The sequence below is a fragment of the Pelodiscus sinensis genome, chromosome 5 (assembly GCF_052426305.1).
Source record: "Pelodiscus sinensis isolate ZL-2025 chromosome 5, ASM5242630v1, whole genome shotgun sequence".
In the NCBI taxonomy this organism is placed as follows: domain Eukaryota; kingdom Metazoa; phylum Chordata; order Testudines; family Trionychidae; genus Pelodiscus; species Pelodiscus sinensis.
Window position 1 is genome coordinate 131106148 of NC_143056.1, and position 26871 is coordinate 131133018.

Here is a 26871-nt window from a genome sequence, read left to right on the forward strand (position 1 = left end):
CCTGAAAATGGCAGGAAATGGGTTAGGTGAGGGATACCCATGATCCCAGCATGGGAGTGCGCTATGCGGCGGCAGGCAGTGAAAGAGCACAGTGGCAGGTTACAATGAAAATCACGGCCATAAGAGGAGGAGGCTGGGAAGGAGTGGAAAGGAACCAGGCATGTGGAAGAGGCACAAACCACACTGCAGAGGCGGGGGCTGTGCTGTTGGTTTTTCTTTTTTTTTTTTTTTTAAACACTTTATTCATAGCATTATTCTGAAGAAAGATTACATCGGACCTCTGTACACGTTCTGAACATGCTTCAGTAGGAAAGACAGCTCCATGGGAACACCTCCCCCCAGTTCCTACACCCCCTGTGCCCCAACCACACGCTCACCCCCCCAACCATCAGACAACAGCTGCTGCCCCCAGTCCTGCCACGGAGGGGGGAATGGTGTACTCCCCTATACAAAATAACCTTTGCATAGATTATGTTCAAAAGAACCTATTTTACAACAAGGGCTGTACATAGAGAGAAAGGTGGGGGGTTGTGTGTGTCAAGGGGTTAGGGTCCAACCAATCAGAGCCCCAAGAGTCCTTGGAGCTGTGAGTCTGAAATGTACATAATTAAAAAGAGGACAATGTCTTCTGTGTGTTCGGGGCTGCTGCACCCCGTGTTCCAGTCTGTCCCCAGTGGCCACATTTGGCTGCAACAGCCTGACAACATGGCTCCTGCATGGAAGAGCAGGAAGGAAATCGAGAACCCCAGGTAGGAGTGGGAGGCCACCAATTTGGTCGCGTCAGTTAAAAACCAACCCAAGCTAGTTAAAAAGAAAGGGTGAGTTTTTAGAAATCAGAGGGGAGCTCCCTCCATTGGTGGGGCAGGAGTGGAAATTGGAACCAGGCCTGGATTGGGCAAGACAATAGAAATAAAAAAGGATGTGTAACGCCTGGGCCAATCCAGCCAGGCCCTCAGCTGACCCCGTGCCCAGAACCAGGGGGAGCCACACACATCACTTGCCTGCTCCATGATGTCAGGGAGCAGAGCCCCCTTCCCTCTTGAGACACGTCTTCCCCAGGGCCGGAGCAGCAGGGTCACCCAAGCTGCCGCACCTTGCAGCTGGGTTAACTTGTGCCCACAGAGCCGAGCGTGTATTGGGGCAAGGGGAAATCGGACAGCTCTGCCACCAGCCCCTCCCGAGTTCAAGTAGTGGTTTAGCAGTCCAGACGGGGTGGCAGGGATGCAGGAAGCCCAGCATGGTTGGACTGCTGCCCGAGAAGGGTGGGATGGGGGTGGGTGGGTAGGTGAGCTCCGATCTATCCCAGTGGGAAGTGACTCTAGGATCTCCCAGGCTGTGGTCACGTTTTGGGCTTTCGGCCTCTGATACTTAGCGAGGAGGTAACCATGGCAGCAGGAGCAGCAGTGGCCGAGGGCGTGGGGGCGCCAGCAGCTGAGCGAGTATTGCCGGCTGGAGTGGCAGCAGCACTTCGCAGGATTCGGTCAGCCGAGCTGCCCTGGGGGCACTGCCGTCTCCTGCCGCTAGGGGCTCGGGCTGCGTGGCGGCGTTGGCGCTTGGGCTGCCGTTCGCCTTCCTCCCCGCTCAACTCTGCCGATGATTCCGACTCACCACCTCCCTCCTCCTCTGAAGAGCCAGCAGCCCCGGATGACTTGCCACCCTCTGACAGGCACCCCCGCTTGCGCCTTTGATGCTCCTGCTCCAGTGGTGGCATCAAGCTGCCTGGCCGCTGTCGGGTGGAGCGAGCTGGGGTCTGTTCTGACATGCTGCTCTCCCCTGAGGAGGTGCCGTCTGGCTCTGGCTTAGGGGCTGCATTCTGGGATGGAAGCAGGGCCGAGCACTCACTGCCTGATTCCAGCTTCTCTTCCTGCCGGAGCCGGGCCAGCCGGGTGAGGGGCCGGGCTTCTTCACCATCTGACGAGCTCTCACTGGGGGCCGGACCGGGCTCTTCCTTCCTCCTCCGCCTTCTCTTGTGGCCAGGTGGGGGCGGCTCCTTCTCAGTGGATGTGTCGCGGTCTGAGGTTGAGCCAGGACGAGGGGCTGGTGTCTCAACACGGGGGGAAGCTGGGTTCTTGGGGGGCCGGCCCCGCTTGCGCTTTGGGGGTGATTCAGTGCTAGGAGCGGCAGGGACCCAATGTGTCTTCGGGGGCCGGCCCCGCCGGCGCTTCTCCAAGGGGGAATCATTCTCACTGCTCTCTGTCTTGTTCCTTGGAGAGGCTGGCTCGGGGGCCTTAGGTTCCAGCTTCTGGCCACGTGGTTTTGGGGTGCTAGGCAGTGGCCATGTCTCCCCCTTGCATGGCTGCTCCAGGGTTTTTGTCTTGGGTGAGGATGGCTCTGGAGTCTTGATCTCTGGCTTACTAATGCGGGGCACGTGGGTGCCAGGTGGTAGCTGTACTTCTCCCTGGCTTGGCTGCTCTGGAGACTTGTTCTTGGGGGGTCGACCCCGTTTACGCTTGAGGGGAGGCGGGGGCAGGCTGGGGGGCAGTTCCAGACCAGAGCCCTCATCTCCCCTCTCCTTGGCAGCCCGACTCTCCAGCTCAATCCTGCGGCGTGCGGGCAGGTCACGGAGCAGCGGCAGCTCCTTGCCAGAGGGGGATAGTTCCATTTCTGAGATGCTGTGAGCGGAACTGCTGCTGGGACTCACCACAGTGCTACCAGTGGCATCTGTCTTGTGGACGCGGTTGCGCCGGCGCCGGATCAGCTCTTTCTCCTCCACTACAGTGACCAGGCGGCCTGGCAGCTTGCGCAAGACCTTGGCAGCTGGGCCATCCTGGCCCTGGTGATTCTGCCGGATCTCCACATCAGCACTGGTGCGCCGGCGTGGTGTTTTTGCTGGCGACGGGCTGTCCGAAGAGGAGGTTGTCCCTGACTGCATTTCCCCCAGCTCCAGAGAGGCTGCACTCACTCCATCTGGGTGCTGGGGCTTGCCTTCCTGGTCCCCCAGACCCCTCTTGGGCATCTCCTTCAGGGTGCCGCTGCCACCACTGATTAGTTCTGCTGGCTCTGTGGAGTCCTGGGCCAGGTCTTGGGGCTGGGCCTTGCTTAGGCTATTCGAGAAAGGGGAAGGCCTCTCTAGCCCATTCTGCTCTTTGCTGGGGGGAGGCATTTTCAGTCGAGGCAGGGAGTTGGCAGCCTCCACAGGCTGGTTCAGGGGGCCCATGAGAGGCCAGGCTGGCTGGGGCTCTGCCTCTCCTGGGACTTTGTCCTCTGTGGTGGAGAAAAACTCAGCAGTGGACGATTCGATCCCTGTCTTAGCAGCACCATGGGTGGGCATCTCCAGGGGGAGCTCTGCTACAGGCCCATCAGGCACTGGGCTCTCCAGCTCCTCTGGGACATGCCTGACTGGCTCCCCCCTCTTCACATCCACACTATGCAGCTCCCCTGGGTGTTGGGCCAGCTCTTGGGCCACCTTGGCTTTGCTCTGGGATCCCTTGGCTTCTTCAGGTGTCTCCTCCCCAGAAGCTGGCGTCTCCAGGCTTGGCACCAGCTTGTCAGGGGCTGGGATCTCCAGTCCACAGGGGGCTGGGAGAGGAACTTTCTCTGAGGCAGAAGACAGCTCTGTGCTCCCCATCTTCTCTCTAGTCACAAGCTCCACTGAACCCAGCACCTCTTCCCCAAAGAGTGGTGGCTTCATCTGCAGCACATGTTCAGCAGGGAGCATTTTCGAGGCCGGCTCCTCTGTGGATGCTGTGCTCTCATGCCCTACCAGGGCTGGCACTCCCATGGCCATCCCCATCTCAGTAGCTGGAAGTGTTGACTGGGAGGACTCTCTGGCAGGTGCTACCTCCGGTCTCAGCTGGAGAAGTTTCGCCCCAGTGATCGGTGTCTCGGGAGTCAGGTCCTGCTCTCTAGCAGGTGCCACCTCTGGCCTGAAGAAGGCTGGCCGGGGCACTCTGTCCCCTGGAGCTGGAACATCTGTTCTTGGGGGCGCACTCCGCAGCACCCGCTCCATGGTAGCCAGAGACTCTGTTCTCTGCTGGGTGCCTCGTAGCACCCTGTCCCCAGGTACTGGGGCATCTGCTCTGTGAGGGATGGCTCGGAGCACCCGCTCTATAGCGGCCAGGGGCTCAGCTCTCTGATGGGTGCCTCGCAACAACTTGTCCCCGGTGGCAGAGGGTTCAGGTCTCTGTGGGGAGGCCCGAAGTACCCTCTCCCCAACAATGGGAGCCTCTGTTCTGTGATGAATGGGCCGCAGCATCCTTTCACCAGCTCCTGGAACCTTCCCTGGGTCCTCCCTCTTGGCCACAGCCCTGCGGGTTAGAGCCGGCATCTCCTCCCGCACCAGGTCCCTGCGGATGGCAGCGCCACGTGTGTGCTGGGCCACCAGGGACAGGTGATCTTCTGGCTCCTCAGACTCCAGCCTGGCATGCTGGCCCCGCAGGTGGCGCAGGCTTGGGAGCCGGGCGTGGGGCAACTCGGTGTCCACCCCATCTGCCTCGCGCAGGGAGAGGCGAGTGCCCCGCAGTCGCTCACTCATGCGCGTGCCAGCCCGTTCTGGGCATGCACGGCTGGGCACCCTGGCCTTCTTGCTCTTCTTCATGTAGCCTTCTTCACTGAGCCTACCCTCATCCTCGTCGTCAGGCAGCTTGAACACCACCTCATCCTTGGCCTGGTCTATGTCCTTCCGGGCGGCCTCCACCTGCTCCTAGATGGGGGGGAGGGAGAGACAGCAGTCATATGCTAGGCAGCCAAAGTACCTGCTCTGAGCCACTGCAGCAAGGAGAGGGTGGGACACAAAGTCAGATGGGCCCATTGGCCTAATTCAGGGCAGGATATTGGACTAGATTGGCCCATGGGTCTCAGCTAGGGCAGCAGGGAAAGGGCGAGGTACAGGGCAGAATATGAGAGGGATGCTTGTGCCTCGATGGTCCCATGGGCATGATCTGGAACAGGATACAAGGAGCCACATAACCCTGTGGCTGTGACCTGGGATGGTGAAGGGGACGGGATACCCAGCTAGATGGCCCCTGGGTGTGATCTGAGGCAGCAAGGGGGACAGGACACTGATCTAGATAGGCTTACACTATGCCTTGGTGCCCCGTGGCCACCCTGTCCACCAGTCAGCCGGTGCTCCAGTGTCATCTCCATGAAAGGTTATAAGCCCAGGGGTGTAGGGCTCACAACAGCCTAAGAGATGGTTGCTGTGCGGCTGCACCACCGAAGCTGCGTTGCATGTGGAGGGCCACGCGCTTAACGTTGGAAGTGCTGCCAAAGCCATTCTGGCCAGCCATGATGAGATGCTCCACCCCGCCTCAAGCACTTAAAGAGTTCCAGGGGGTCACATTTACCTCTGCCTGCTTCAGCTCTTCTCGGCTGATGTCCTCCAAGGAGGCCTCCAGGAAGTTCATGGCATAGCGTTCGATGGGGGTGAGCTGCAGGGGGAGAAGACGAGGCACAGGAGTGACCAGATAGATTTGGGAAGCCAGGATTCCTGGGATCTATCCCTAGTTCTGGCAGAAGAGTGGGGCATACTGGGTTAGAGCAACAGGGGGCGGGGAGTCAAGACTCTTATGTGCAAAAGGACCCAAGAGCCCTGAAATGTTGGGCCGATCTAATTGGTGAAACCCAGGGGTCTGCTGGAAGAGTCTGTAAGATTCTGAACCTATCCACCAAGAGCAGGGCTCAGTTCTTCCAGCAGGGGGCAGCAAGGACACAGCCACCCACTCCCTTCCCATGATGCAATGCTCCCACAGTTGAGATACACTAATGTATAGGGGGTAGGAACAAGATGAGTGAGGTGATACAAGGTGGATCCCCTTCGAATCAAGGTGCACCTGCTCCACGAGCGAGGCAATCTCCTGCTCAGCCTTAGACATCTCCTCCTCTTCCTCCTTGCTGGGCCGCTCATCGGCATCTAAGGGAATGTTCTCGTTGAACTCGGCCAGCTCCGCCACCTGCTCAGCCTTGGCCTGCGTAGCCGCCCGGATGTCTTCAGGGTCCTCGGCCTTGCACAGCGCCTGCCACGAGACACACTCACCTCAGTGGATGAGGCAGCAGAGCGGAGGGAAACCCTGCCCTCCCCATGGCTGGGTGGGGTTTACCTGCTCCAGGATCTGGGTCTGCTTGTTAGCCATGGGATCCTCCTCATCCTCTGGTGCCATGGTGAGGACCTCCCCATCCTTCTTGGCCGGCTCATCCAAGGGCATGTCAAAGAGCTCCCGGATGGTTTGCTGAGGGGCAGATACACCCAGATTAGGCACAGACCAGTGTCCCCCTATTCAGTGAAGAGAGTAGGGTCTTTTGGGTTAGAGCAGGGAGTCAGGACTCCTGGGTTCTGGCAAGGAGTTTCAGCTTCTAGCCCTGCCTTAGCTGCAAGTCCACGAGGGCTGCAACGAAGCAGAGAACACGACTGCTTCAGCAGGGCGAGATACCTGTTTGAAGTAAGCTGTGGTGAAGTTTCCTCCCTCAATGGCCATGTCTCCCAGCATCCTCTTCTGATTGGCCTTTTTCAGGATGTTCTCCTCTACTGTCCGCTCGCTGATCAGCCTGCACGGGGAGGCAGAGAGGAAACTTACCCACTGGGCCAGCGTCAGCCTCATAACTTGGGAGAGGACACGTGCTGTCAGGAGACAGAGCAGGTGATGCGGGGCACACAGCAGACCTGTAGATGTGAACGTCACGGGTCTGGCCGATGCGGTGGCAGCGGTCCTGGGCTTGCGCATCCATGGTGGGGTTCCAGTCGCTGTCGTAGAACACCACCGTGTCAGCACCCGTCAGGTTCACCCCCACACCTCCACTGCGTGTTGATAGGATGAAGCAGAAGATGCGCTTGTCGGCGTTGAAACGCTCCATCAGCGCCTGCCAGGGAGGGGGAGCCAAAATCAGGGGTAGCAGATAGGACATGGAGCTGGTGGGGTCTAGTGGCACCGGGTACAGCAGCAGGGCTCAGTCTGGACCCCCAGGTTCTGGGAAGGAAGTGAAGTGGATGAGACCTGGTGTGAAGTGGATGAGACCAGCAGGAGAGACCGGGTGGCTCTGAGGAGCCTCTAGCCTGGCTGCTGAGTGAAGCCTCACAAGACATGGACACGAGGGAAAGGCAGCAGATGGAGATACCTGTCTCTGCTCCACACGGGTGCTACCATCCAGGCGCAGGTAGATGTGCCCATGGTAGTTGAGGAACTGCTCCAGCACGTCCAGCATACGGGTCATCTGGGTGAAGATGAGGACACGGTGTGCACCGGCCTTCAGCTGTCGCAGCAACAGGTCCAGGGTCTGGAGCTTTCCTGCAGGAAGGAAAGGGGACACTGATCAGACCAGCAAGACAGAGGGTGAAGGAGAACCAAGAACAAATCTAGCCTCTGCTTTTCCCTTGAGCAGTCCCCTTCACTCAGCCTCCCTGCATCCCAGCCCTCCTCTGGGTCAGCCAGGGGCCCACATACCACAGTCGTACTGGATGAGGCGGAGGTCAGGGAACTGGGTGCGCATGTTGCAGACGATGCGATGCAGGCCACTGGCGCGGGGTGAGATCTCCCGCCGCAGCGTCTCCTTGAAGATGGCCTGGTGGAGCAGGAGTGACGGGGGTGGGTGAGAGGTGTGAATGGTGATGGCAGGTGCCTCCACGGGAGGCATAGCAAAGATGAACCTGCAGATACAACAGGCAGGGCTGAGGGTGCGAAGAGCCGTGGCACAACAGCAAGCATGGGGGACTGTGGACACGCCTTCACCATCATCAGCTCTGGGAGGGGAGGGGGAGTCAGTGGATTACAGTGGGGCTGAGCAGGAAACTGGGAGTCAGGGCTGCTGGGTTCTAACCCCTTTCCCAAGGCAGCTGCCCCAGATCCCTGGTCCTCAGAGGGGCCCAGCCGCGCCGCCGGGAGGCATTACCTCTCGATGATGTCTGCCAACTGCTCAACCCTCTGCTGGGGTGTCAGGATGGCCTGGGCAAGGGCTGTGGCCCGCTGCCAGTACGCCTCTAGGTGCTGGGGGTCCCGCTGCACCTGCGCCACGTAGCAGTGGGTGTAGCTGGCCCCCTTCCAGCCATCCAACTTGGGGGCCACTTCCTGCCCCTCCTCCTCCTGCTCCCCAGCAGGGCTGGGAGGGAAGAGGGTGCAGAGGCGCAGCACCTCAGTGCCGTAGATGGGCGCCAGGTTGCAGTGCTGCTCGTTGAGGCGGAAGAGCCGGTCCAGGCGCTCCTCTTTCTGCTTCTTCCGCTTCTCTTCAAGTGATTCCTGTTGCCAGGACCACAGACACACAGGCCTCAGGGCTTACTACGGGACACCTCCCCAGCCCCAAAACTCTCCCCCTTCCATCCGGCCCAGTCTGGGCTAGCACAGCTCCCCTCTCCCCTCCCCTGCCCAGTTGGTCCAGACCTATCCCAGTCCCACTACATGGAGATCCTCCTCCCCACATTAAGTCCAGCTTGGGCTATCCCAGCCCCTCCCCCTGCCCACTCTGACCCAGGCTCAGCTCCCTCTTCTCCCCACTCAGTCCCAGCATTCATTCACTCACCAGATAGAAGGGTGACCGGGGCGGGGGAGGGGGCTGCCGTCTGTGCCGTGGGGCCCGTGGCGATGGGGGTGGTGGGGTGGGTGTGGTGGAGCGTAGCGTTAGTGTCTCAGGTTCCTCCTTGGGCCCTGGGCTGGGCGCAGCTGCAGGCGCGGGCCGGAGAGCCAGCGAGGGGCAGCTGACAGTGGCGATGGTGGTGGCAGGAGGGTTGGGGAGAGGGGCCGCCGGGACAGGAGAAGGTGGCGCTGGTGCTGCAGAGGAAAGCCAGGTGGGATCAGTGCGAGTCCTAGGGCACAGAACCCCAACTAGGAAGGCAGAGAAGACAAACTTACCTGGCTGCTCCATGCTGGGCACTGGTGCCTGCACTACCCGTATCATGGGCCGCACTAGGGCCTGGAGTGGGGTGGGTGTCCGCACAGGAACCAGCGGTTGAGTGGGCAGCCGCACGGGCGGGATGGGTGCCACAGGGAGCTGGGCTCGCTGTGCCATCAGGGTAGCTGGTAGGGTAGGCAGGGTGGTGGTCGAGGTGGCTGTAGCTGGGCGGGGAGGCTGCTGGAGGGCTGGGGCAGGCACCAGGCCATCCCGTGGGGCTTGCCGTACCACAATCTTTACCACCCCAGAGCTGTTCACCACCGAGGAGGGCACTGGGAGCAAGGAAAACCGGGTTATACACGTGCCCACGTGAACCACTAGACCCCACTCTCCTCCCACAGCTGAGGACAAAACCCAGGACCACTACTTCCCAGCCCCTTCTGCTCAATCCCACTAGCTCCATTCTGCTCCGAGAACTGGGAACAGAACCCAGGAATCTGACCTCTGCTCGCCGTGCTCTGCCCCCAGGCCGCTGGCACTCACCTTGTGTGGCACCTATGGGGACACTGATGGCTGCTGACGTGGCGGCTGCCGTAGTGGCAGAGGCTGTGGCGGGCAGGATGGTGGTGGGCTGGGGGCCTGCCATGGCCTGCACCCCGCCCTGCGCCTGCCCACTCTGCTGCGTCATGGCCTGGATGAGCGCCACCTGGGTAGGCTGGCTGATGATGTGGTGTTGTCCCCCGGCCGAGACCAGGTGAACTACATTCCCTGCAGGGGGAGAGCATGAACAGCTGGTACCTGCAAGCTTCCCCACCAGCGCGCACACGCCCAGCCCGGTCCCTTGTGCGCCTGCCTGCTGCGACCCAGCCAGGCCGGCACTGGGGCCTTACAGCAGGGCAGGCTCAGAGGTTTGCTCTATCCCTCGGGTCAACAGACGCCTCATGGGCGGAGACGGCTGGAGCTAAGAGGGATGCCACCCTGGCCATCTGTGTCTCCCCCGCCCTCCTTCCTTCCTTCCCATGCCCCTCTGCTCCCTGCTCACCTTGGTTCTCCACTCCCCACCCCATCAGTATCCCTCCGCACATCCTGCACCTCTCTGCTCCCCGCCAATCAGTGCCTCTTGGTTCCCCTTGACCTAATGCTCCTCAGTTCCCTGCATCTTCCCTTGGCTGCGCTGCAGATCTGTTCTTACTCCACCACCAGGGCTCTTCCATCCCCTCCCCCAAGTGCTGTCGTCACTCACACCTCTCCCTCCACTCTGGCTTGCCTGGTCTAAGGACAGTGTTGAGCAGCCCCCAGCAGAGCTCTGGCTGCGTGGGGAGAACAGGCGAGAAAGCAGCCAGGGCACGGGGCATGAGTGAGAGGCAGTGAGGACAGCAATGGTGGAAGCAGAGGAAGGAGTGAGTGGGGCAGGGAGAGGGCTCTAAGGCTCTCAATACTCAGGGACTGCTGAGATGCAGCCACCTCTGGGATGGGGCGTGGGGGCCGATTTTACAGATATCCCGGGGAACAGGGCAGAGGTACCTGGGCCACAAGGGAGGGGAGGGGTTTACCTACTTTGCAGCTGTCGGGGCTGGGCCATGGTGACCTGCCGCACCTGGGTGCCCGTCAGGGTCAGCTTGTTGCCTTGGATCTGGAAGGTGAGGGGCTTGCTGCCTGGGGCGCTCTGCAGCGGCCGGTTGGCCAGCGAGGCCAGCTGTGCGATACTCACTACCTCGCCCGCTGCAGAGAGGAGACGGGGTCAGTTCCCAGGGAGGGGCCAGGCACCCACCACCCTCCCCCCCACTCCCTGCAGCGCCCCTTGTACTCACAGGGCAGCCGGGCCTGCATGTCTGGGGAGAGCAGCAGTCTCTGCTGCACAGCACTGGTGGCTGGGAAGCTGTAGCCAGGCAGGGTGTTGGTGGTGGAATGGACTGTCACTGGCTTCATCATGCCCCCCATGGTGCCAGGGTTCAGGGGGCTGGCGGCTAGCCGTACAGCGGGGGCTGGCACTGGCCCAGGCTTGAGGGCGGAGGCAGCAGCAGTGGCAGCAGGGGCCGGCAGCACGGGAGGCTGGGGGGCATTTGGGACCAGCTGGGCCGCAGGCATCAGTGTAGGCAGGACTGCGGGAGGAAAGAGGGGCTGGTTAGAGAGGAGTCTGCCAGCCTAGCCACGCAGCCCACGGAAGGGCAAGGAGGTTACCAGCCCAGCTCCGCCAGCCTGGGAAAGAGGCCAAGGAGCTTTTACTTGGCCAGGCCCTGCATCCCAAAAAGGAGAGGGGAGGGGAAATCCTGGCCACACCCTCCCAAGTATGGTATCTCAGGCCTCAAGCAGAGGCAAGGGCCTCATCCTAGAGGATCCCAGTGGGAACTCAGCCCCACCCCACCCCTCCCACGGGAGCAAGGCCCTTACCCTGCGGTGCAGACACCGGGGCCTGGAGCACGGCAGCAGCAGCGTTGTTCTGGCTCAGCGTAGGCACTAGTGTTGGGCCCTGTGGCCTGGCAGCGGGAGGCACCGGCACTGGGGACGGCGGGAGGGGCAAGGGCAGCGAGACGGGTACGGCCATAGGGTGAGGGAGTAAGGGCGGCTGAATGGGCCCTGGGAGAACGGGGCCCATTGGGTGCATGGGGGCCAGAGCCTCTGGCAGCACAGGAGTCATAGGTCTCTGCAAGGGGGTTATGGGGCGAGGGCTGTTCACCAGCACCACGGTCCGGTTCTCTGGCTTTGGCACCGGCTGCAGCATCCTGCAGGGAGGGGGACACAGACAGTGTGAGGGGGAAGGGAATTCACCACTCCCTGCTGACCCTCCTGCAAATCCAGGCCTCCCCCTCTAGAGAAAACCAGGTCTCCTCCCAACCTCCTACTCTGTGCTATGGAACCATCCCCCATCCCCCACTGAGATCCCCAGCCAAAGACAGCCTCCTCCCCTCCCGTAGCGATCCACAGTGGGGGGCTGCAGTACCTGTTTACTTTCATCTTGACAGGCTTGGGCCTGGGCGGAGGGTCTGGGGACTCTGCGATTTCCTCAATTAGCTTCCTTGTCACCTTCCACTTCGGCAGGAAGGTGTCGGCCTCATAGCGGGACACACGCCCCTCCAGGTTGATGAGGTCGAAAATTCCCATGTCCACATGCTGCAAGGGGCCAAGCCCAGTTAGGAGAGGACCAGCCCTCCCCATGGCTCCTCATGATTCCCTCTGGAGCAACACCAGGGCTGGTAGGAAGGGGAAAGGACCCATGTGCCATTCCCCCCGCTCCCTCTGCCATGGCCACAAAAGCAAACCAATACTCTTTGCTCCCCCTAGAGGGGAATGGCCCTATATCACCCCCTCCCCCCACCTTGTCTTCTCTTAGCCAGCTAAGCCCCTGCCCTGTGGCTGCATTGGAGCTGATGTTCCCTAGAGGAGAAAGCCCCTGTCCCATCTCCCTTGGAAGGTTGGGGGCACCTGCCTTAAAGGGGTCCCTTTCGAGGGCGCCCAGAACGAGGGAGGCGGTGCTGAAACAGATGCCCTCGGTGATGAAAGGCGAGTGGATGGGACGGGGGTCGAAGAGGTTGGGGTGGTTGCACACCTTCCGCAGCTGCATCAGGATGTTAATGACACTCATGAAATGCCCCGTGGCCAGAGTCTCCTTGGTGCTGAAGGGAAACCAAGAGCAGAGTCAGCTAGAGCTCCTGGCTGCTACCACACGTTGCGTTTCTGGGCTGACAGGCATGTAAGAACCACACAGCAACCCCACCCTGGGTTCAGCCACCCAGTGCTGACCGCATGGGAACACTGTACAGGGATCTGAGTCAGGGCTAGGGAGCAGTGCCTGATTAACACAGCAACTCACCACAGCCGTTTGGGACAGGAAGCTGTGTCCAACTGAAACTATGGGCAGGATTCAGAGCAGCAGAATGCAATCCCTGGAATTGAGATCTGGCCCCACTCCCTGACAGAGCTGGGGACAGAACCCAGGAGTGCTGACTCCCAGCCCCCCCTTCTCTAAACCATTAGTTACCCCACACCCCAAAAACCAGGTCAGACCCAAGTGTCCTGTCCCCTCTGCACTCACGTGGCCTGGGCCATGAAGTCATCGTAGAGATAACGCTGGCGCTTGGACAGCCGGCACTTGATAACGTGCTCGTATTTCTTTGGCATTTGCTTCTCCACGTCCACCTTCACCCTCCGCAGGAGGAAGGGCCGCAGCACCTGCCGGGGTGGGGCAGAGGCATCAGTCTGAAAGCCAGCCCTGCCCCTAACGGTCCCAGGTGTCCTGATCACTAGCTTGAAATGCCCACGCACAGCCCAACAGGGAAAGTCTGCCCTCACACCCTGGTCCCCACTGGACAGCATCCCCCACCCTACGGGAAGTGAGGCTAGCAGAACTCTGACCCTTCACAGAGGCATGACCTATGAGAATCCTGCTTGTGGACAATGCCCAGCCCCCACCGATTGGCCCAACTGTACTATTCAAAGCAGCAAGCAGCACAGAAAGTTGTGTGAGCAACTGACTGACTTCCTGACTTGTTTCCAATTCTGACCACTAGGCCTGTCACCCCTGCTCTGAGCATTGGATCAAACCACCCACATCCTGATCCTGACTCATTTCCTCTTCCAACCCCAGTCCCTTGCAGACCCCATCCCAGGCCTGATTCCTAATAGCCCCTGCTTCCCACCCCTCAAAACCAGCCCCAAACCCCAGCAGCTCCACAGTTCCGACTCTCACCTTGTGCAGCCGCTTGACCAGGCTCTCATTGTACTCCTGGCTGCCCTCTATCATGCCTGTCAGTGGGTTGGAGAACCACTCCTTGAACTCGCGATGTGACTGGAAGACGTGGGGCATCAGGAAGTGCATGAGGGACCAGAGCTCCATCAGGCTGTTCTGCAGGGGGGTGCCCGTCAGCAGCAGCCGCCTCTGACTGGAAGAGACATGGGGAAAGGCAGGGCAGAGCAGTGAGTGTACTGGGACATGCTGGGCTAGGGGCCCCCCGCCCTCAGCTAGAGGTACCCACCTGTTGAAGTTGAGCAGCGACTGCCAGCGCTGGGATTTGAAGTTCTTGATGTTCTGGGCCTCATCCAGAATCAGGTACTTCCAGTTCTTGCGCCGGAATGCCTGGTGGTCCTGCAGCACTAGCTTGTACGAGGTGATGCAGATGTGGAAGGCGTTGGGCTTGGTCCAGCCCTGCAGGAGGGGAGCTGGGTTACACTGGGAGGGGCTGTGAGCCCCTAAAGGATGGACCATCCAGATCCCCTTCCCATCCCCAAACCAGCAGGTCCACTGTCCAGGAACAGACTGGAGCAGGCACCTCAAAGGGTAAAGGCTTCATGTCTGTCTCCCTGCTCCCTCCAAGCCAGCCAGTATCCTGTGTGACCCTGCAGAAGCCTGCCTCCTCATAAAGAAGGAGTGTTCTAACGATACAGAACCGGGAGGCACTTCAATAGAGAAAACTGGAATATTACACTAGAAGTGCTGGATGACCCTGACACCGACAGAGACAGAGATGGGATTAAATCTAGTAGAACAAAGTATAGAGTCCTGCACCTCAGCTCTAATAAGAAGTTCTGCTACAAGCTCATCAGTTGGAAGCAAGAGAGGAGAGCTGTGGGTGTGTGGGTTGATCACAGAATAACTGAGCCACCAATGTATTGCAGCAGTGAGAAAGGCAAATGTGATTCTAAGAAGTCTCAGGAGAGGCATTTCCAGTAGAGAGAGGGAGAAGTATTAATGCCTGTCCAGGGCACGGGTAAGACCTTCACAGAAACCGTGCACAGCTCTGGTTCCAGAAAGATGAATGCAAACCAGAACTGGTGCACAGAAAAGCTATGAAGATGACCAGGCAAATGGAGGGCTGATCCCACCAGAGAAAGCTGGAAGAGCTTGGCTTATTTAGCTTAGTCAAATGAAGACTGAGGGGGATCTGACTAAGCTGTATAAATATGCTGGGGGAGGAGTAAATATCAAGGAGGGTGAAGAGCTATAAAGGGCAAGGCGGGCTTAAGAACAAATGGTTATAAACTGGCCATGAACAAATTCCATCTGGAAATTAGGTTTCTAACGGGTTCTGGAGCAGCTCCCAGTGGTTCTGGGAGCAAAAATCTTCATTAGTTCTAAGGGAGATGATGGGGTTGCTTGTGTTGACAGGAGGGAGATTTCTTATGCTCCTAAAGCTCATGCTTCAGCTATCCACTGGCAGGGGTCAGGAAACGATCTCACCATGCATTCCATTTCTGTGATGCTTTAATCATTGCCTTCCTCTGAAGTATCAGGGATGGGCAGGGCTCACCGAATCGCGGCAAACCCTGCTCGCCAGCTGCGCTGTCCGGCGATCTGCGCATGCGCAGAACGCCAGAACCCGGCTCGTCCGGGTTGCAATCTACTCGCCATGGGCGAGTACATTGCATTATTTGTAGAGCCCTGGGGATGGCCATGCTGGAAATGGGACATGGGAGGGCAGCCAGGGCGCACACATACACAGTCTCTCTAAATTACTTGACTGGCTGGTCCAACTGATCACCATATGTGGGGCTAGGAAGGAATTTTTCCCCAGGTCAGACTGGCAGGAATCCTAGGTTGGGAGAGATGATTTCCCTTTCCTCTACAGCATGTGGGGGCAGGTTTTTGGCTGGGTTCATCTGGGGCTCTCACACTCAGTCTGTATGACTATTACACTCACCCCCCTCTGCCAGGGAGAGCAGACAACCCTCAGCCACTGTGGAGAGTCAGTCCTGTATCCCATTTGCTGGGTGCACTGGGGGTGAGGAAGGGGCTCCTCACCTGCCGCTTGAGCTTGCGCTCCTTCTGCGCCCCATAGTAGGTGAGGATCTTGAAACTGGGGCACCAGCGCTTGATCTCCATCTCCCAGTTCAGCATCACGCTGGTGGGCACGATGATCAGGTGGGGACCCCAGCTACCTGTGGGACCAACACAGAGCAGAGCTGCTCTCAAGCTGCAGGCTCAGGGACCTTGGCGCGGCAGTCACTGCCACACGCACGCCCCTGCCAATGAGCCTCCGCCAGCCCTGGGGAAGGGAGCTCCATTTCCACAGCCTTTCAGCTCTGAGGTTCTCTGTGGGGAAGGTGGCTATTGCGATCCAGGCATCTGGGCCCACGTAACCTGTCCCCACCCATGCAGGATTCCCCCTTCCTCTCTTGTTCCCAGCAGAGATGGAGCTGCCCAGGAAGGACTGTCCCACCCCCTCACCCTTCTCGCAGGCCAGATGAGCCAGCAGGGAGATGGTCTGGATGGTCTTGCCCAGCCCCATCTCGTCCGCCAGGATCCCGTTGAGCTTCTTTTCGTACATGGTGACCAGCCAGTCCAGGCCGATGTGTTGATACTCCCGTAGGGTCCCCCGCAGCAGGTAAGGGATAGGCGTCTTCACCTGCACAATGGGGGAGGGGCTTAGTCTGCTGCCTTCTCCCCTTCTCTAGCCCCCTCCCCACTGCAGTCCTGCTTACCTGGGTGGTGGCCAGGGTGTAGCCCTTGGGCTGAAGGCTCTCGGCAGTGGCTGCAATGTCCGTGATCTCCTTCTTGGGTCCCAGGGCAGGGGCTGCGTCGTTGCCCCCCTCTCCCCGATCCTCGTCCCTTTTCAGCAGATACTCCACACCAAAGTCTTCCTCCCGGCTTGCTGTCGTCACTTCCTCAGTGGTGGCATCCTCCTCTTCCTGGCTCTCCTCCTCTACCTCCTCGCTCTCCTCCTCTGTGGTGGAGTCTGGGAGAAGATCCAGCCAGCATAAGCACTGCCTTAAGACACCCACTCTCGCCTCAGACCGCACCACCTCCTCCTTCCATACCTGACTGGCTGCTGTGGTCCTCATCCTCAGACTCTTCCTCATACTCCGAGGTGCTGGGCTCCGAGGCACCCGAGGAGCTGTCCGACTCATCCATCTCAAAGTCCGAGGCGTAGGCGCCAGCATATTTCTGCAGCAGCTCCTCCATGGGTAGTTCCCCTGCCAGACAGCGACTGGGTCAGAGGGCACTTGGGGATGTGTAGAGGCTGGGATCGGGCAGGGTGATGTCATGTCCCACTGCGCCCTGGGACTAAATGTCTCTCCAGATCTGTAACGCAGCCAGCACAGGACAGACCTGGCTGCGGGTTGCAATGGAGAGGTTCCTTTGAGCACCAGCTACCAAATCCCAGCCTATGGGGCCAGGCAGGGACCTGTTTAAGTGCTCTCTGAACGCAGATGACATAATGCAGGGGATGGTGGAACAGTGAACCTGCGTCCCTCAGAGACCCAAGCCACATTGAATGTTGGGGCTGGAGTCAGTCCAGTTCCACGATGCCTGGTCCTTCAGGGCTCAGGAATGAGGCAGCACTGAGGGGAAGGTGCAAGGACTGATTTCAACATGAGATTCCAAGAATAAATCTGCCAGATAAAGATTTGGGGCATCCCAAGGTGTTGGATTTGGCTCCACTGCTGGGGTTATTACCCTGTCCTGAGATCTTCACACTCCGGAGGACTCCATCCCCTAGCGAGCTTGGGTGGGTAAAACCTCTATCACCCGTTCAGTTAAATGACAGGGAAGGATCCTAGAGGTAGGAGGACAATTAGGCCTGTCCCAGCCCATTCCTAGACATGCTCTCCACAGACCCCCTCCATACCTTCCCGGGCCAACTCATCCAGTTCGTTCCTGTGATCCATGTCCCCTTCCAGCTTCTCTTCAGCATCAATTGTCTCCTCTTCATCCTCAGCTGAGAGAAAGGGGGCTGTATTACCATGCAGATTGGGGAGAGTCCTGTCAATTCATCAGCCCCACCAGCGGCAGCCAGGTCACCTCCCATCCATCCAGAACCTAGCCACACCAGCAAATCCCTTGCTATGCTCACCTTCCTCCTCATTGGCTGTGAACTCCTCGTCCTCCTTGTCAGGCTTCCACGGCCTTTTGTTCCTCTGTATGACAGACTTTTCTTTCTCCTGCTGGAGGCATGAAGAACAGGGCTTGGAGAGGAGGATGGGCCAGGCCCTTCCGCACCAGGAGAGCTTTGGCCCTTCCAAGCCCTCCTACCCTTCTCCAGGACAGTGGACTGGAAGGGAGGTGCTTGCTCTGAGCAAAATGCTGCCTCCGTCGGAGTGTCCCAGCTCCTACCTCCCAGACTGTCGCTGATCACCAAACCCCTTAGCCTCCCTGGCAGGTCTGACCCACCCATCAGCCAGCTTTACCATCTTCGATTGTTGCTCTACCTCCTCCTCACTCTCCCCCGCTGCCTCCTCTTCCTCCTCCTCATTTTCGGAGCTGGAGGTAGAGGGGGCAGTGATGCAGGAATTCTCCAGGATCTGGGCAGGCAGGGACTGCAGCAGCTCCTCTAGGGGCAGCTCACTCTCCTGCTTCAGCAGCTCTATCTCACGCCGATGCGTCTCCGAGTCGTTCCCTTCCTGCTGTTCCTCCACCTCAATCGTCTCCTCATCGTCTGACTCCTCATGGGGCTGGAAGTCCCCATCTGCAGAAGGTTGAAGCGAGGGTGAATCTGGGGCAGTGACAGCAAGTGGGAAACCCTGGGAGATCTGGAGCCTTTTCCCCTTAGGAGTCAGCAGCTGATTGGGCCCTAGGCGGACAGGATTGGAAGACTCAGAGGATGGGACATGGAATCTTTTCTCTTTAGAGCGTGCCAGCTCCAATCCAACCCCAGGCCAGGAGAGACTAGCTAGCTCAGGGGAAAAAGATTCAAGACCTTTAAGTCTAGGGAGGACTGGCTGGCTCAAGGTGAGCAGGAAATGGGATGCTGGGTGCTTTGATTCCCTACCTTCATCATCGGTGAGGTGTGTGGGTGGCGGGGGGCTGGACGCGGTGGAGCCAGCGTGGGAGGAACTGATGTGGGAGGAGGAGCCAGTCTTGCTGGCAATGGGAAAAGTCTCGTTGAGGCTCTGAGTCAGCAAATCTGAGTACTTCTCTGTTTGGCCCACAATGAAGTCTAGCTGCAGGTCCAAGGCCTTCTTTCTCTTTTCCTCCAGGCGAGACTGCTGCTTGAACTGCACCACCTGCCAATGGAGGGCCAGGGCAGGGAGGGACATCAAAGTGAAAGAAAAGAGTTAGAGGGAGGTCTCAATAGGCAGCATATTGTTAAGACTGTCATACTCGCTTCTGCAGACCCTTCCTACTATGGCCCACCTGAGAGGCAAAAGGAAATCTCCTCTCCGATGACTATTCTGCTGATTGATACCAGATGCCGTGTTAGCAAAACCCACCCTGAAGCAGTGAAGAGGCAGAGACCTAGGGCTAGAGAGTCCTGATGCTCAAGCTGAAGCAACAGAGAGCAGGAGATGCTGGTACAGAGAAACCCGACAGCCTAAGCAAGAGTAGCAAATAGGCACAGATACCAGGCTAAAGAGGTCTGTATGTGACAATTCTTATTTGAAGAAGCCCAGGCCCAAAGCCAGCCTGGGTGCTCCCTCCAGTGCTGGGTACCCTACCCACCTTCTCCACATTGCTCCAGAACTGCTTGACCTCTTTGGCGATGGAGGAGGCGATGCGCCTCAGCTTGGCCTGCTCTTCCCGCTTAGCTCGCTCCTCCTTCTGCTTCTGCTCTTCATGGTGCCGGATCACCATCCGCACAACCTGGAGGAGGTGAGGGAAGAGGGTGAGATGCATGCATGGAGGGAATGGGTCAGCTCCAACCCAGGGCTGACTGTATTGGGGACGGGGAGATCTCTCTAACTGGAGCTATAGCCCAGGAACATGCTGCCAACCAACAGCTGGGACACTAGCCACAATTTGAGGAGGAGGATCAGGAAGGTTTTCGTTTAGTGCATAGGACAGACAGGTCAAGCCTAGATGGAGCAAAGGAACATGGACAGACAGAAGGGCGCTTGGATGGATGGCAGACAGATGGCACCTGGATGGATTTCAGAGCCTTTGGAAATACTCTCTCTTAGACCAGAAGGTCTGTTCTCAGGGCAGAACTCCCAGAAAAGCCCCTGAAGAATGTGCCAGCAGTCTCACAAAGCTGCTGAGGACAGGTTTTGAACTCACAGAACATGGGAGCTATCCAGCTATCTTGACACCAGGCGACCTGCAAACATCTATCTTGCAACAGACACCCTGTCCTTCTGCATATCTACCCTCTTTGGCATGGCTGGATGGACAAAACACTATTCTTTTTTAATCAGATTTTCAACATTTAAATTAGCTAGAGGTTTTATATTAAAATAAACCTATTTAATACTAAATTTGAGTCACAGGCAAAGCACCTGGAACCAGAGTTTGCTGTAGTGGTAAACCAACTTTTGACAGAAGTAACCTATTCTGCACCTGAAGACTAATTTTCTTCAGTTCTGTTTTATCCAACTAATTCAGTTGAATGACTAGTTATTTCATAGTAATAAACCAGTTGGGTGTGGAAAATGCAGAAAAGTTATTTTTTTTCTTCCTTTCCTAAGAATAAAAATTAGGTGTGAGAGGGAGAGATCTACTAGTTCTAAAATTTTGAAGGAGATGGTGACCAAAAACATAATTCAGTGAACTAAATGCTTCCTTTGTTTAATAAATCAGTTAGTTTTCCATATAAAACATATTTTGATTCTTCTCTTATTTGTCTGACATGAAAATGCTGTTTTTGTGCAATTTCCAAATAGAACTTAACATGAATAATAAAAATAAATCTACTAAACAACAAAATATATCATTCACTGTTTTTAACCAATAATAAATGTTAAAATTAAGAATCTGAAAAAATGTAAGTTAAACTATACACTTGGTTAAATAACTCCTGGGGAATTCTACACCAAAAATTTAAATTTCTGAGCACGGTAATTTATAATTCTGCATATTTGTCAAAATAACACTATATAATCATACCAGTTTCAATTATTTTGCTTATTTATTTCAAAATACCTGTCACCAACTCTGTAATAATGCAGACAACAAAAAAGATTCAGAATATGTTTCTGACCGATTCCTTGCCATGTATGTTAATACAGAACTCTGAGTAATAATTAATTTAAGCTACAATAAAGAATCACATTTCCTGCCCCCCTCAGAAGCAGTGCAAAGGCTTGGAGGAGTCAAAGGTAACAGAGGAGCTGAGAGAGGGGGAAGTAACTGCTGGAAAGGAGTGTGGGTGTGCACTTGGAGGGCTGTTGGATATGGGTGTGAAATTAATGGATTTTTTTTGAAAGGGGGGGAGGGGAGTAATTGTTAGGGAGCTACTCCCATGCAGAGCCTGGATGACCTTAGCCCAGTGGTGTGCAACCTGCTGCCCGAGGGCCACATGCAGCCTATCAGGATTCTGTATGTGGCCCGTGAGACGTTTTGTTTATCGTTGCCCACATGCAGGGTTGCCAGATTCTGCTGATTTCTGTCTGTATAGTGGATTTTTTCCCACAACTGGTATTGCTAAAGAGACACCACATAAACCAAAGGCACATGAAGTGAGTTGTGAGCTGATGCACACTACATTGACTAAGAGGGCCACATGCTCCCTCTGCATCCAATCAAGCACTGCTAGGGTTAGAGTTAGGGTATATTTAGTTGTAACGCAATTGTTATACTGGTTACCAACGAATGAGAATAAATGTTTCTTTAAGAAAACAACTAAAAATGCAAAACAAGAGTTAAATAAACAATTTAAATCAAGATTACCTGCTTGCAGATTTAAATCTTGATTAAAATCACTTATACACCTTCAATTTAAATCAATCAGCCCTGCAGTGTGGTTTGACCTACACTGGAATTCCGAAATTTGACACTCAATGACTCTCATATTGTAGATATCCCAGGGGGCCTGGTGGGTGCATAATGCTGGCTGAAATGAATCCTGCTTGGGAGCCATAGTTTTGAGCCCAAGGTGTATGTAAAAGTGAGTTAGAAGATCTAGAACATTTTGATGTTATATTTTCACAGGTTCATCTCAAATGTCCACAGTTTGCACCATTTACTCTGCCCTGCGGCTCCTAATGGTACAGCTATTTCCAAGATAATCCATGCCCACCTTTGTGTTTTTAGGGGACTTAATAAACCAGCCAGAGCTGTTTGAGGGAGAGGTAGAGCTCACCTTCCTGGCCACACCCCTCTTCCAACGGCGCTCCTGGGCGAAGTCTGCTGAAAGCCACTGCATCTCCTCACAGAGGTAATCCCAGTGCACCTTGGGGCGAACTGGCTCTGGCACCTTGGAGAGCCTCTTTAAGGACCAGAAACCCTCCTTTTTCATCTCTGAGATGCGGTTCTCAATCTCTGCCTCCTAGAACACAGCACCAAGTCAGCGGGGATCCCAGGGAGACCCACAGAACAATTGATGGCTGAGATCTATCTGACCCTAAATTGTGATGTCCCACAGTGACACAGGAATAAGGGATCTAGAAGGGATATGAGTCACATTACCTCTCCTCCCTAGCCAGGGCACCCCGATGGGGTCTGGATCATTACACCTCCCCTCCCCCACCAGATTTCCTTAAGGGTATCTGGGTCATGCCTCCCACTCCCTTCCACCCCCCACACTCCTTGAGGGAATCTGGGTCATGGCCCTGGGAGCATGGAGTACTCCAGCCGAGGGACCCTTCAGACAGTCAGCTCCTCACATGCTTGGCCTGCTCAGCGATCTCAGCGTGCGTCTTGTCCCACATGCTGGCTGGGTCCGAGGCATAAGCCCCCGGGGACGCCAGAGCTTTGCTCTGCAGCCTGGGCACATCAAAGCCCAGGTGACTGTCCAGGGAGGAATCGTGAGTGAGATGTGGCGGCGAGATGCTGCCGCTGGAGGCAGGTGACCCCGAAGAGGCCGGTGACACAGGATTGCTCCCCGTCATTTTGTCTGGTGCAATCTGGGGGCAAAAGAGGATGATGTGACTGGGACAGTCTCTGCCACAGCTACATATGGAACCAGTGAATTCAGAAGCCCTTTCAGCCTAAAGACCACAAAGTGCTTTTCTGCATATATATGCACAAGAAAGGCTTGCCCAGTACTGAGACGCAGCTGTCTCTGTGTGGGGCTGTTTATAGAGGGATCCCTCATGCAGCACTGAAGCACAGCCAGCTCTGGGTTGAGGCATGGCTTCTATTTATCAGCTTCATATAACAATTCTGGACAGGAAGTGACAGAATCTCATATCCACCTGAAATTACAGAAGACATTAAGGAAGCAGAATGGAATTACATTTAAAATTTGAACAAAACAGTAAGATTCACATTCCAAGTCTTGAAAAAAAGGGCCAGGACAGCTTTAATAGAAAGGGGTTTTGACTCATTTTAAATCTCTTGATGTAGCGATACTCAGATCTCAGTGGTTCCGGAGCCAAATTAGTGATCAACATTACCCAAAAGAGCTGCAGTAGCGTGAATTCCTTGTATTCACTACAGTACTATACATTTTGTTTTGCTGTATGTTCTTACAGCAAAATAAATGACCAAGTATTCTTATTTTATCAACTACAGTTGATTAATAACACAGTACAAACATCTTGATAGGGTAATAATTAAGTTACATGGTGTTTAAATATCATAGGTTGCGAAGAGTCACACATTAAAGAGCCACTTGTGGTTCCGAGCCTCAGCCTGAGTATCACTGTCTTAATGAAAGATTTACAACTTTAAAAGCCTGGTTTACATTACAGAGTTAAGTCCATGCACACTGTCCTCTATCAACCTAGTGGTGGAAGTGGCTTTACTTAAATTTGGCCTCTCTATGCTGATTTAGTAATACCACCTCCTCAAGCAGCATAGTCACCATTGATATAATTAGGTCAATTCAGTGGCGACGTAGACACTGGGTTGCTTTTGCCAACTGTTGCTGGCTTTCAGAAGCCGTCCCACAGTGACAATACAATTGATACAAGTGCTCCTAGTGAGAATATGTACCATGAACACAAGGAGCCAAATATGCACCTGCACAAGTGATTTAATAACAGAAGTGTCTGTATGTTGACATAATTTAGGTCAACCTAATTTTGTAGCACAGTGACTGCCAGCACAGCACTGGGGAAAGCACTGGCTACAAAGGAAAAGTGCCCCCTAGCTTCGCATTGGGGTTGGCACTGACTGAAGCGGGAGTGCTCCCTACCATGCAGCACAGCTTTCCCAGTGCTGGCCTTAGGCATTGGGGTCAGCATTTACTGAGGGGAAAGAATGGCCACCGAGTGATCCCAAACCCTGCTTCTTGCAGTACAGCTCCTTCAAGTACCACACTGGGGTCAGCGCTCACTGCAAGAGTACTCCTCCTCCCCCAAACTCCCAGCAGCATTCAAGTCTCTCCAGTTCTCCCACCCAGGCAGCAACTCAGCACATCCCATCTCAGACCCAAGGCTAGGCTGGGAGCCCCTACCTCACTGCGCAGTGCATGGTGCTGTCGGGGAGGGTGGCTCTGCATTTTACTGATCCCTTGCTCTTCGCCTCGCGCCCCGATAGCTTTGCTCGTGGCCGAAGTGCTGTCGTCCTGCTCCAGTGCATGCTGAGAACCGGCCTCATTCTGGTCAAGCAACTGCTGGGACGAGCTGTCCAGCTCCTGGGTCCCCTGGCAGCCCAGCCTGCGCTCGGGGCTGCCTGTCTCTGAATCACCTGCAAGAGATGTGGAAGTAACCTCAAACATGGATTCACACTGCTGGCTGGGTCTTCTGAGGAGACTCCTCTGCTACCAAAGGCTGTCCATATTCAGAAGGCAACACACATCTCCTCTGTGGAGACTCATACAACAGAAATAGAGGAGTACAGGCAGTCCCCGGGTTACGTACAAGATAGGGACTGTAGGTTTGTTCTTAAGTTGAATTTGTATGTAAGTCGGAACTGGTACATATTGTAGGGGAAACTCTAGCCAAACATTTCTCCAGAGCTCAGTTTTATTCTCCCACACCTCACTTCCCTCAGTCCTTTATTCTCAAGCTGAGGTGTCTGCTGAGAAAAGCCGCAGAGGACGCGGGCGGTGGGACCGCGGCGCGTCTCGGCGGTCTGCTGGGGGGAGGGGGGGCGCAGCTAGTGTGGGGTTGCCTCACCCCGTTTGTAAGTAGGGATCCGATGTAAGTCGGATCCATGTAACCCGGGGACTGCCTGTATGTCTGATTAACGGTTAGAGGAGGGGGCTGAGAGTCAGGACTCTAGATTCCAGCCCTGGCTCTAGGAGAAGTGGGGTCTAGTGGGGTAGAGCAAAAGGGAACAGAGTCAGGACTCCTCAGTTGTTCTATGCTCTGGGGTAGATGCTCATCTTTAATGAAAAAAAATTCTTAAGTTTATAACGAGGAAAAACTTTGTCCTTAACTACGCTGCCTTTTGCTCCCAATTCTACCTGTCAATCAAACATCAAGAACTAGGAACTAAATTCAAAATAAGGTACACTTTAATTTCAATTTTTGTTCATATTTTAACAGCCACTGAAATTGGGTTAGGCAGAAATGCAAAGTACTCCACTTAGGAAGGAACAATCCGTTTCACACATACTGAATGGAAAGTGACTGTTTAGGAAGGAGTACTACAGAAAGGGATCTAGGGGTCATAGTGGACAAGTTAAACATGAGCCAACAGTGTGACACTGTGGCCAAGAAAGCAAACAGAGTCTGGGATGCATTAATAGTAGTGTTGTGAGCAAGATATGAGGAGTCATTCTTCCACTCTACTCTGTGCTGATTAGGCCTCAATTGGAGTACTGTGTCCAGTTCCGGGCACCACATTTCAAGAAAGATGTGGAGAAATCGGAGACGGTCCAGAGAAGAGCAACAAAAATGATTAAAGGTCTAGAAAACAAAAGCTATGAGGGAAGACTGAAAGAACTGGGCTTGTTTAGTTTAGAAAAGAGAAGACTGAGACGGGACATGATAGCAGCTTTCAAGTACCTAAAAGGGTGTTACAAGAAGGAGGCGGGAAAATTGTACTCTTTGACCTCTGAGGATAGGACAAGGATAAATGGTCTTAAATTGCCACAAGGTAGGTTTAGATTGGACATTAAGAAAAACTTTCTTTCAGGGTGGTTAAACACTGGAATAAATTGCTTAAGGAGGTGTGGAATCTCCATCACTGGAGATATTTAAGAGCAGGTTAGACAGACACCCGTCAGGGATGATCCAGACAGCTCTTGGTCCTGCCGTGAGAGCAGGGGACTGGACTTGATGACCTCTCGAGCTCCCTTCCAGTTCTAGTGTTATACGATTCTATGAAATTTGGCCTCATCTAAGTTTTTTTAAAAAAATCTGCATTGATTTACAATTGGTATGTTAAAATGCATGCAATTGATTAACCGTGTAATAACTTAAAAATTCAGCAGTTATATGCAGAGTGGCAGCCAGTTCCCCAGGAGCTGGTGCGTGCCAGGAGCTGGCTCCCACGTGCCACCCTGCTCCCAAGGAGCTGGCTGCTGCCCCAGATACAGAACAATATGGGCCAGCAGGTGGCTCTCTGGATGCTGAACCAGAAGCTTCATGTAGCCATTTGGGTACTGATAAGCCATTTGGGCACCCAGCTTGTTGGTCCCCTGTTTAAATAGCTACACTCTTACATCACTCTAATCGATATGCACCGTATCAACTCCATAATACAGACACAGTCCACTGGCTAAGTTGGAAGAGTTGATCAGGAAGTTTCCAAGTTCAGCATCACTAGTATAGGCACTATTTTAATGCATCTAGGGCTGAGGTTTGAAACTGAAACTAAAAAATTATCTTATTTATGCTATTATTACAGCAGCATAGATGCATGAGTCACAAATCAGAATCCCACCGCACTAGGTTGCATACAACAACAGAACAAGACAGATGCACTGTGTTCAAAATACTTCTGTTTCCTGCTAGGAGAAAACTTTAGGCTGATTCTCAGTTTGACACAGGGAATCCAAGTGGTTTAATCAACCTCTGCCCATCGAGTCCCTCAGCCCTTTTAACCAGTGATCTGTGTTTTTCCATCACCTTCTAATTTGGGATTCCAAAGAGGGGGAAGGATACACTTGCTGAAATGCTCCTGCCTGTGGAGTGGAACATGACACAGCTCTGGAGAACATCCAAAGCTTCCTTTGCAAAGGGCAATGCTATGCTGCTGGTGTCCTCCAAGAAGGGGACCAACGCCGGAGCCACCCAAACAGCATGTCCCAACCATACCTGTGTGAGCTGAGAACTCCTCGTCAGACTCCACTTCCACGGTTTCTCTTTCCCGGGGAAGACTGCTCCTGCAATAAGATGGGACAGGATGGGGGCATGGGTCCAGACTTCCCCCACATTTCACACCTGAGAGGTAACAAATAATCCATTCCAGCC

General features: G+C 55.2%; 1 protein-coding gene across 11 annotated transcripts; it reads right to left on the bottom strand.

Annotated features, from left to right (window-relative positions):
* Positions 1 to 206: 206 nt before the first annotated feature.
* SRCAP (Snf2 related CREBBP activator protein) lies at positions 207 to 26871 on the bottom strand. 11 transcript variants are annotated; one of them, XM_089778883.1, is made up of 33 exons: positions 26716 to 26871; positions 23964 to 24196; positions 22228 to 22467; positions 21705 to 21890; positions 19130 to 19270; positions 18459 to 18693; positions 17899 to 18155; positions 17544 to 17634; positions 17319 to 17408; positions 16507 to 16662; positions 16171 to 16424; positions 15917 to 16094; positions 15491 to 15627; positions 13728 to 13897; positions 13442 to 13634; positions 12788 to 12924; positions 12182 to 12368; positions 11696 to 11865; positions 11146 to 11477; positions 10566 to 10856; positions 10312 to 10476; positions 9298 to 9522; positions 8775 to 9086; positions 8446 to 8693; positions 7822 to 8165; positions 7377 to 7579; positions 7051 to 7220; positions 6599 to 6795; positions 6369 to 6483; positions 6039 to 6167; positions 5772 to 5954; positions 5286 to 5369; positions 207 to 4642 (listed from the first exon to the last, which is right to left on the bottom strand). In XM_089778883.1, exons 2-33 carry the CDS (start codon positions 24006 to 24008, stop codon positions 1340 to 1342), a joined length of 9168 nt encoding a protein of 3055 aa, XP_089635009.1. In that variant the 5' UTR covers positions 24009 to 24196; positions 26716 to 26871; the 3' UTR covers positions 207 to 1339. The 11 variants fall into 11 exon arrangements, with proteins under 11 accessions (XP_089635009.1, XP_089635008.1, XP_089635007.1 ...); XM_089778882.1 differs by having other exon boundaries at positions 17878 to 18155; XM_089778881.1 differs by having other exon boundaries at positions 17319 to 17423; positions 17878 to 18155.